The sequence below is a fragment of the Falco peregrinus genome, chromosome 1 (genome assembly GCF_023634155.1).
Source record: "Falco peregrinus isolate bFalPer1 chromosome 1, bFalPer1.pri, whole genome shotgun sequence".
NCBI lineage: Eukaryota > Metazoa > Chordata > Aves > Falconiformes > Falconidae > Falco > Falco peregrinus.
This window is the reverse complement of record NC_073721.1, coordinates 45,402,439-45,412,692: the sequence shown is the minus strand read 5'-3', so window position 1 is coordinate 45,412,692 and position 10,254 is coordinate 45,402,439. Positions and strand designations below refer to the sequence as shown.

Here is a 10,254-nt window from a genome sequence, read left to right as displayed (position 1 = left end):
GGCTGGGGGGCTGTGACTCGTATCTCGCGTGGGGTTTCTTCACAAAGGTGCTGCCTGTGTTGCTTTACAGCACAGTTTTTAAGCTATTAAATTTCTATGTGTTCTTCCCCTTCACCCCCAAACCATCCATCGGTTTTTGAAAGAAAATGGCTCCAGCCCCATCTGAAAAATAACTCACAGAAAGTGCTGACGGAGGGAACGGGGGGAGCCGAGGGCATGCAAAAAACAAGTGGGAAAAGGAGAACTGAGGCAGCAGGTCCCAGGGGCGTGGGTGTTTTAAACCAGATAGTTGAAGGAAGGTCATCGCTTATCGGAAAGCGGGCTGGGAAGGTCCTTTTGTTTTTCTTTAAAAAACCGGTGAGTGTGTAATCCAGGAGGGAATTCTGCTGGAATGCTGCCCCAGGCCCGCTCCCTTGCCGACGCCGTCCCACGGCAGGTGGCAGAGGCCCTGTTCCGGGCTGGGCGAAGGCGCGTCCGGCGGGGCGGCACCTCTGCCCGCAGGGCCGCTGTCACCTGCCCGGGCTCACGGCCCCGGGCCGAGCCCCTCGGTCCCGCCAGCGCGGGCTGCCCGGGGGCCCGGCCGGGAGCTGCGCCACGAGCCCGGGGTCCCCTGCGGGGGCCGGTCTCGGTTCGGCCGCGGCCGAGCTGCCGCGGCCGGCCCGGGCCCTCGCTACTCCAGGCCCCGCAGCCGCCTCCGCTCCGCCAGCCCCGGCCCCGCCGCCCCTGCAGCCCCGCCATGTGTCCCCCGGCCCCAGACCCGCCGTGTGCCCCCCGCCGCCCGGCCGGGCCCGGCCCTGCCCGCCCCGCCTCCTCCGCGGCGCGGCCCGGCCCGCATGGAGCCGCCGGCGGGCGCGGAGCTCTCGGCCGCCTGGAACACGCTCAGCACCGGCCTGGTGCCGCCCGCCGCCCTGGGGCTGGTGAGCGGGGCCGGGGGGCGGAGGGGCGGCCGGGGCTGCGGGGCTCCGCGCTCTGGGCCCTGTGGGCGCCTGAGGCGGGCCCGGCGCAGGCCCCGACCGCGCAGGCTTCCGCCCCCGGGGGGCTGAGGCGGCCCCGGCCCGGCCGGTCCCGGGGCTGTGGGGAGAAGCGGGCCCGGGGGCGCCTGGCGGGGGCGGCCTGTGGCTGCCGGGGACTGCGAGGGAGAGGCCGCGGCGGCCCAGGCGGCCCGTCAGGGCGGCCGGGGCAGGCTCGGGCCCGAGGGCTGGCAGTGGGGGCCCGGGGGCGGTGGGCAGCGAGGGCGGTGGGGGCCCGAGAGCGGTGGGTGACCCCGGGTGCGGGCACTCGGGGGCAGTGGGGGGCCCGGGGGCGGTGGGGGCCGAGAGCGGTGGGAGTCTGGGGCCGGTGGGGGCCCGAGGCCTGGCCATGGGGGCCCGGGGGAGGTGGGCAGCGAGGGCCGTGGGGGTCCCAGGGCGGTGGACACCAAGGGCGGTGGGCACGGGGCTGTCAGCAGCGCAGCCCCCCGTGGGGCTCGGCGGAGCAGCGGGAGCTGCCAGGCGCCCTCTGAGCTCTGGGCCCCCCGGCACAGGCCCCCAAGGAGGGGTCTCCAGCTCGGTGCCCCCTTGGCTTTCCAGGCAGTCCCGCGGTCGGATGCTGCGCAGCCGCTGAAGGATGCGGAGCTGCGGGCAGCCCTGGACGTCCTGCGGCGTTACGACTTGCACTCGGTGGTGGAGGAGTGGTTCGTCGAGGTGCTGCAGATGGACCTTCAGGCAAACATAGCTCCCGAGTTCTGGAATGGCATCGGCCAGCATGAGAACACGGCTGAGGAGCCCCAGTGCTCCTCGCTCCTCCTGGACGCGTTTGGTCTCCTCAGGAGGCGCCTGGACCCCTACCTGAACAGCCTGGAGCTCCTGGAGAGGTGGACCGAGGCAGGCTTGCTGCTGGGGACGGGTGCCCAGACGCTGCAGGAGAAGGTCTACACCATGTTCAAGGCGATCCTCTTCTTCTCCACGACGAAATCCTTCCAGGAGATGATCCAGCAGTTCTACGGCCGCACGTTCAGGATATACATGCGGCAGTGGAAGAAAGGAGAAGAGGGAAGGAGCGAGCGTGAGAGCAGCATGAGCGAGGACAGTGATCCGGAGGAGGGTGGCGGAGACAGCGCGCTCTGCGCAGGGTGCAGCAGCAAGAGGGAGCAGTGCTGGTGCCCCAAAGCCATGGAGCAGTTTCAGCAGCTCAACGACATCCTGTACGTACGCTTACGGGGTGGTGGCTGTCACTCGCCAGGACCAGGCGGTCTGGACGGGGAGCAGTGGCGGGTTTTCTTCATTTCTGGAGATGGGAGGAGTTGCGCGTGAGGTCGGGCCGGGTCACAGTGATGGGTAGAGAACCTGACGCAGGGTGTCTGCAGGTGGCTGACGACTGGTGGTTGAACAGGAGGAGATCTTTAGAGAGAAAGTTCTTCTCCCTCGATACGACAATGCCTTCCTCTTGCGCTAAAGCCACCTGTCCAAAACGGGGCAGACTTTTCTACATGGAAAAGCTTTTGATAGCCAGAAAGTCACGTTCCTAAGGAAGATGGGGTAGCAGTCACGTCATATGCTATACACGCAGTGCGTCTGTGTGTCAGAGCATTTGCACTGAGGCCTGCATCTGTGGCGTGTCCGGGGCGGAAGGTGCCTTTGGGTAGCGGGGCTGTCTGTACTTGCTTGTGCCTTTGGTTCCATACACGGTGCATTGTCTCCGTAGCCGCCGACTGCATTTGCTGGAGAGAGTGAGCGCCGATGCGGTCACGACCATCTTGCACAGGATGATAGAAGAGAGGATGGAGCAGCGATGCAGGGGGGAGTACGAGCGCTCCTTCCTGAATGAGTTCCAGGAGGTAAGGCAGGCGTGCGGGCGGCAAGGGCCCTTCCTTTGGAGATGAGCAGCTGCTGCTGTTGGTGCTTTAGCAGCTCTGGCTAAAAGCAGATTCCACCTCAAAACCCCTTGGTCCTGGGCTGCGACTGCCAGCGCCCTTGGCAGAAGAGGTGGTTACAACTCTCAGTTTTGGTTTATGCTGGAGGGGACGGTTTGCTCTGGCCCGTGCGTGACGGACCCTTGTGTTTCACCCGGTGAGGGCCATAGCAGGAATTTCTGTGATTCCGTTTGACAAGCTACGAGAGCGTGCAGTGCCACCTGGCCTGCAGAGGACCCTCCTTCTGTGTAGGTGGGCCCATCGTTAGAATTTGTGTGGCCGTTTTCTGTCCTCTTCCCGATTTTTCAGCACCCATTTAAAACAGGCATCGGGAAAGTGAGACGATGGTCTGGCATTGATCTCACTGGTGGGCCATACACAGAATTAGAATCCTTCCTTGCGACGACCTGGTTGTTTTGCTGCTGCCTTAAACCAAGTTTGTGTTGGTCAGCATACCCAGTGTGGCCTTCAAATAAAATTGGTCTCCGGGTTATGGCTCTTGCAGGATCCAGCCCTGGCTCCGCAGGTTGCCCTGCGCTCTTTGTTCCTGGAGGCGTGACCTTGCCTTTGCCTGTGTGGAAGCACAATGTGTGAAGTGAGGCTGCCGTGCAAACCAGGCGGCTCTCGGTGGTTGCCCCAGTTTCCTTGCTGTTTGCCGCGTCGGCTATTTCTGTCGTGTGCAAACATCGGCAGTCATTTTGTATTTGCTCCCCTTTAGTTGTGTGCAGCACTTTCTTTGCTGGAGCTTGTGTGAAAGAAAGGCTTTTGGGTGACCTGGAGATTGTTTGAGGACATTTTAAGGGCAGCAGGGAAAATGCAACTGCGTTCGGCTTGTCAGACGTAACTGAAGGTGCCCTTGCTCCCATCCCTTTGGGAAGGGCAGCGTGTTTGGCCACAGGACGCTGGAGCGTGTCAGAACTAGGAAGAGAGAATTTTAAGGCAAAAAGCATAAGCCTGGCAAAGCTACCGGCAAAACAGGAGAAGTCTGAGAAACAGCTTGCTAAAAGTACAAGTGAGAGACTCATCAGCAGTGGTCTGGAGAGTCAGTTGATAATCAGACTGTGACAGGAGTGCTCAGAGAAGATAACCTCACAGGAAAGAATGGGTTGGTTTGATAATGATTGTATTCCTTAGAATTGACTTTGCGTCATTTATAGTCCTTTCCTTTTCTCCTTCAGCATGCGTTATCAGCTTTCCACAGTCTTGCCCAGGTTGATGCCCAGGTGTTGTGTAGTTGTCAGGTTTGTCCTGTCTGCCGTTGTAACAGTCAGAACGTGTGCATTTCTTCAGTGCGTCCTTGGTGGAGTAGATAATTAAAAATGAGCTCAGCTGGTATTTGAGGTCTTGGTTTCAAGTGCCTGATTTTGGTTGATGGTGGGTCCTTGGGGTGGCTTGCTTGCTCTTGACTGCTTTCAGGAATCACCGAAATGTGTCACAGCCGGTGTGGCGGGCAGTTTGCTCATTCATCTGCCTGTTGATAGGTGAAGTGTGGGACACAGCTGTGCATCCAGCTGTGGTGATCACCATCTCTGTGCTCCCCCTGTCCTTGTGCAGTGGATTGAGAAAGTGATCGGCTGGCTCAGCAGGGTTTTTCTGCAAGACGGTCCCTTGGCACGTTCCTCTGCAGAGGCTAGCAGCACCTTGAAGCGCTGGCGGTGCCACGTCCAAAGGTTCTTCTACCACAGCTACGCCAGCATGCGCATCGAAGAGCTCTTCAGCATTATTCGAGGTAGCTTTGAGCCATTCAGTCACTCGGACTTGGGCTGGATGCACGATAGCTCGGCCTTCCTCTCCTGCGGTACCGCGCTGTCTCCTCTTGCCTTCCCCTGGAGCGTGGGGCTGCTTCTAATGGCGCCTTGGTTTGTAGATTTCCCAGAGTCCAAGCCTGCTGTGGAGGACCTCAAGTTCTGCCTGGAAAGGACTAATCAGAGGCATCAGCTGCTCAGCTCCCTGAAAAGCGCTCTGGAAACGCGACTTCTGCACCCTGGTGGGTACAACATCCCCGCGTGTGCCGTAACACTGTGGGGAGCCTGGGCATGAATGGGGATCTGGTGGGACCCCTCATCTGGCTTTGTGTTTGATGAGGGGGAGGCGGTCAGGCTGTGCACATTCGGGTGTGCCCAGGCAGCAGGAGCTGCTTAGATCTTTCTGCCTCGTTTTCAAAGGGGTGAGGAGCTGAGGGGAAGTTTAGCTTTGTCAGGTGGAGCAGAGGGCTTGGAGCATCCAGGCTCCCTGCACCCAAGCTGCCTGTGCTCTGTGACTGTGAGTCCCTGTGCCCCTCTCCTGCAGGAGTCAACACGTCCGACATCATCACTCTGTATATCTCGGCCATCAAGGCACTGCGGGAGCTTGACCCCTCCATGGTTATCCTGGAGGTGGCCTGCGAGCCCATCAGGAAGTATCTGAGGTAGGAGGCTGGCGGGGCGGTCGTGGGCATCCCCTCTCCCTGCCCTTCACTCGCTCTGTTTCTCTTGCCTGTGGGCAGGACTCGGGAAGACACGGTGCGGAAGATTGTGGCCGGTCTCACAGGGGATGCGGAGGGCTCCGATCTTGCCAACGAGCTCTCGAAAGCTGACCCGGTGACCCTGGAGAACGGCCAGGAGAGTGACGATGACATCTCAGAACCGGGGGACTGGGTTCCTGACCCCGTTGACGCGGATCCAGGTTAGGTGCCAGGACCAGAAGTCTTGAGCAGCTCATTTGCTCATCCTCTAGAGCTGAGCTGAGCTGGGGCAGGTCTCTGATAGTCTGGCACTGTCGTCTGCTTGACCTCGCTAGGAAAATCCAGTTCCAAGCGTCGGTCCTCGGACATCATCAGCCTGCTGGTGAGCATCTATGGCAGCAAGGACCTGTTTATCAACGAATACCGCACACTTCTGGCTGACCGGCTGCTCCATCAGTTCAACTACAACGCTGAGAGGTGAGGTGCAGGTGCCCAGCCTCGTCGCTTTCCATGGTAGAATCACCTGGTGAAGGTTGCTTCAGTTGTGGTCCTACGAGCAGCTGTTCGTCTTTGGCCATTTCCTCTGCAGCTCTGGGTCTGCATGTGGAATTTCACGTGCTCACCTCTTCTCAAGCTGCACCCTGCTCCATCCTGCACTTGGCTTGCACTGATCGGGCAGCATGTAGGTGACACCTTGCAAGGCTTCCTAGGAGGAGCACCCTTGTGCTAGAAGCTACCTGTTTTGGCTGCGTTGCAGGCGGCAGAGGCCAAGCCAGACCCGCCTCTCTGAGGGACCTGTGTCTGATCTGGTGTTTCTCTTACCAGGGAAATCCGCAACGTGGAGCTGCTGAAGCTGCGGTTTGGTGAAGCTCAGATGCACTATTGTGAAGTCATGTTAAAAGTATGGGTTTTACTTTTTAAATTCAAGTCCTGGGTGTTTGAACCCATTGTGAAAGAGGAGGGACTTGAGGAGGGACCCCAAAAGGGTTTTCTAGGAAAGCGGGGTTCCCAAAATCCCTGTGAGGGGGCTGGTGTGTGAGAGGCAGAAGTGTGTTCAAAATCTTGTCTGCTTTTTAAGCCCTTTGGGTTGGGTTGTCACCTCTGAGGAATGGTTGCTCTGGTGCTGTTGTCTCTCCTGCTCTTCCTGCCGTGCAGTATTCCAGCAGTGAAGAGCTGGGCTCCTCCAGCTCCTGTGGGGCTGGGACTCTGGCGTTTAATTCACTTGGAGCACTGTAGGAAGCACAGTTCTGGAGGGACTCCAGGCTAGTGTTGAGTGGAACAAGCCCTTTCTCAGCCTCCCCACGACTGTTTCTGAGTGTGCAGCAGACTTTGATGCAGACACACATGACCTTGTCCTTTCCAGTGTCCCCATCGTCATTTGGAGACGATGCTAGTCCCCTTGTTTAAGCTTCCCCTTTAGTAAGGGTTAGCACTGACTTGGAAGAGAAGGAGCTGCCTTAGCTTCCTGTGCCTTTTCCAGGATATGGCTGACTCACGACGCATTAATGCCAACATTCGTGATGAGGAAGAGAAGCTTCCAGAGGAGGAGAGGCCACCGTTCAGCCTTGTTGCTGTTATCCTGTCAAGTGAGTTCTGGCCGCTGCTGAAAGAGGAGAAGCTGGAGCTTCCAGAGAAGGTCAAGGAAGCCATGGAAGCCTATTCCAAGAAGTATGAGAAATTAAAGGTGAGGCACCTTTAACCCTCCTTCAAAACGATGTATGCTGTTGAGACTTTGTTACATGGCGTGGTCTGTGCAAAGTCTGCTTTAACATCCCTTGGATTTTGGCTGCTGGTACACCCATGCTGTTACGGTGGAATCGCGCAGTCCTTCAGCTTTGAATCGGGGGTTACAGCTGCCCCAGCTCAGCTGTTGCCTAATGGGGGGGTTTTCTCTTTATGGGGTGCCTGGGTCGTTGTGGTGATGGCAGTTAGGGAAGAGAGTTTTCCTCGGCCTTCAAAGCAAGCAGGGCTGTTTTCACAGCAGTATGAGAAGAGATGGCGTGTGTTCCGAGGAAATGCTGCCCCAGAGGAATCTTTCTTTCCCATAGGAGTTTGTCCTGGGCAGCCCGTTTGGTCTTCCAGTGTTTCCTCAGCCTGTGCTTACCCTGCCAGGTCTGGATGACAACTTGTGCCGAGGAGGATGTTTCCCATGATGGGGTGGGGGCTGGCTGGTGGCAGTGCTGGGCGACGTGTGAGGAGGGGAGCAGCTTCAGCATCTGGCAGGGGCCTGGGGGTGCAGCTGGCCCTGGTGGCAGAGGGGCGTTTGCAGTAACGCAGCGCTTAGTGGCTCCTGTTGGCAGATGTGCCGTGAGCGGCTGCTTCCCCCTTTTGCAGGCCATGAGGACCCTGAACTGGAAGTACCACCTGGGCCTGGTGGACTTGGACGTGGAGCTGGCGGATCGCACCCTCTCCCTGTCTGTGTCCCCCGTGCACGCTGCCATCATTTTGCACTTCCAGACCAAGAGTGAGTGCTGCGGCAGAGACTCGGTGTCAACCCCTCGTGTCTGTGTGCTTCGCATGGCTGGGTGGGAGGGCCATGTTAGGGGGGTGGCTGGAGGCTCTGAGAGCTCTGGCAGCGGCACCAAGACCTGGCTCGTGGGCTTGGACCTACCAGAGGGCTCAGCAGGTCCCCAGCCACCCTCGGAGACAGCACGGAGCAGGGCCGCAGCTCAGCACCCGCTCCGCGGCCAGGCAGCCCCTGCACACAGCTGCTTGCCGCTGGCACTGGCTCCCAGCTGTCCCCGTCCTCTCACCGAGTCGTGGCTGCTGGGGCTGGGTGGGCAGGTGTCCCGCTCTCTTCTCTGAGATCCGTGGGGTCTGCAGGTACGTGGACGCTGACGGAGCTGAGCGAAGTGCTCAAGGTGCCCGTGACGTCGCTGAAGCGTAAGATGACGCTGTGGCTGCAGCAGGGCGTCCTGCGCGAAGAGCCGCAAGGCATCTTCACTGTGATTGAGGAGGAGCAGAAGGACCAGGTGGAGAAGGTCGTTCTGATAGACAGCGACGAGGAGGGGGACTCTGCCATGGCCTCACAGGCTGACCAGAAAGAGGAAGAGCTGCAGGTACGCGCTTGTGCGTCTCAGCTGCTTGCGAAGCCGGCGGGACAATGCAAACATCCCGAGCTTTTGGTTTTGGGGAATCCGATTGAGACGAGGGCTTCAGTTTGCGCTTTGGATTTGCATTTTCCCCTGCAGGTGGCTCAGTGCAGCCTGACGGGTGTTGGAAGGGGCTGTCTCTTGGTAAACGCTCACTGGTGCAGGGGCTGGATCACAGCCTTCCCTCCAGGGAAGTGCCCGGCTGCTGAGCCACGCAGCCATTTGGGTATCTCGACCTCTGTTTTCTCAGTGTAAATAAAGAAAACCTCTGAGACAGGACTTCCTATTTAAAAGCAGCCGTAACTTTCTTGGATTCCCCCAAGCGGGGCTTCATGGCACTTAGGCTGCCAAAAAGGCTGCCCCGGCACTAACAGCTGGACCTTTGCCTTCTCTGCGTTGTGGTTCCTGGGCGCTTCCAGTGCTTTTCCTACCCGTGTGTCATGTGCGCGTGTTGTGCCGCTGGGCAACACGCAGGTGTCATACTGGTGTTTATCCACTGAGGGTCATGCACGGGCTGCACGTCAAATCCTGCTTTCTGGCTGGGTGTCCTGTTCTTGGATGTGTCCTCTTGAAAGGCCGCATGCTCCTGGCTGAGAGCAGAGCTCACAGCCACCTACTACAGCCCTGCTCCGCTTTTGGGATGGGGGATGCTCAAGCTCCCCTTTTCTTCACGGTGCAGATGCCAGCGTGATTTACTGTTGCTCGCGTGTCCCCCCGCAGCTGTTCTGGACGTACATCCAGGCCATGCTGACCAACCTCGAGAGCCTGTCCTTGGAGAGGATTCACAGCATGCTGAAGATGTTTGTGATGACAGGCCCGGTGGTTACCGAGATCGATCTACAAGAGCTGCAGGGTTTCCTGCACAAGAAGGTGCGGGACCAGCAGCTGATCTACTCCGACAGTGTTTATCGCCTTCCCAAGAACTGCAACTAGACTGCGAGCGTCCCTGCCTTCCCCTCGGTGTCACTTCTCTGTGCCTGTGCTGGGTTCCTGCGTGCCACCCAGATCTCTGCACCCTGCTGGGAAGTTCCTCTGCTCTGGGGGTTTTCTGTGCCCTCTTCCCCAAAGCGGGTGTCCTTTTCCACACGGAGACAGCTCAGCAGCAGCCTGGGCTGTGCGCCCACAACTGCTGGGTCTGGGCCTGCTCCCCACGGTGCTTTTCCTCCGGTACGTGAGTGTCTGAGCCCACTTCACTGGGCAATAAAAGCCAGCAGTCGTCTTTTCTCAGACGGTACCAACTCTTTCTCTTTCCTCTCAGCCTGCCAGGCACTGTCTCCCCCTCATTGGGTCTCCATCTGTGGTCCCGGGAGGTTTTGGGAGGGGGGCTGTTGGCTCCACTTGCTGTCTGGGTCTCTGTGTGCGGCTAAAGCAGCATCCTGCAGCTGGCTGTGATGAGCAAGACCCTGCACAAAAGCAAGTGTTTGTGCCATCTCCTGTGGCTGACGTGGGAGGAAGATGCAGGATCCGCTCACCCTTGCTTGGGACTCCTAAACTGTGGGGCACGATCGTTTTGTGGGATGAAGAACGCTTTGGATGGAGGAGGCGTAGCAGTTCTTCAGGGCAAGCTGTTCAGTCCCAGCGGAGAAGTAAGTGGGTTCTGGCAGCGGTGGGATTGCTTCACTGTGGCAGGGAGACACAGCGGCTGCCCTCAAGGGTGCGTTGTCTTGGTGAGCTCCAGAGGCCCCCGCACCACTGAGATGAAGGAGGGGGTCGGGTGGGATAGCGCCTGAGCTCCGCTGGTTAAGCATCGCGCCCCAGCCTGGGGATCAGGCAGTGGGTTTGGGGATGGCAATCCTGTCTCCGTTTGCTACCGTTCAGGCTTCCGTGGT

At 59.1% G+C, this 10,254-nt stretch overlaps 1 protein-coding gene across 1 annotated transcript; it reads left to right on the top strand.

Annotated features, from left to right (window-relative positions):
- The first annotated feature begins 748 nt into the window (after window positions 1-748).
- On the top strand, window positions 749-9,652 carry LOC129782809 (anaphase-promoting complex subunit 2-like). Its single transcript, XM_055791668.1, has 13 exons — window positions 749-917; window positions 1,569-2,182; window positions 2,683-2,815; window positions 4,445-4,619; window positions 4,758-4,877; window positions 5,180-5,297; window positions 5,376-5,554; window positions 5,669-5,810; window positions 6,159-6,234; window positions 6,814-7,017; window positions 7,668-7,797; window positions 8,157-8,392; window positions 9,146-9,652. Exons 1-13 carry the CDS (start codon window positions 834-836, stop codon window positions 9,356-9,358), a joined length of 2,424 nt encoding a protein of 807 aa, XP_055647643.1. The 5' UTR covers window positions 749-833; the 3' UTR covers window positions 9,359-9,652.
- The last annotated feature ends 602 nt before the right edge of the window (window positions 9,653-10,254 follow it).

Excerpts from the sequence above, each read along its gene's own strand:
- LOC129782809 (XM_055791668.1), top strand. The coding sequence starts at position 834 with ATGGAGCCGCCGGCGGGCGCGGAGCTCTCGGCCGCCTGGAACACGCTC. Across the intron at positions 2,816-4,444 it reads TCCTGAATGAGTTCCAGGAG|TGGATTGAGAAAGTGATCGG; the intron begins GTAAGGCAGGCG and ends GTCCTTGTGCAG. Across the intron at positions 8,393-9,145 it reads AGAAAGAGGAAGAGCTGCAG|CTGTTCTGGACGTACATCCA; the intron begins GTACGCGCTTGT and ends GTCCCCCCGCAG.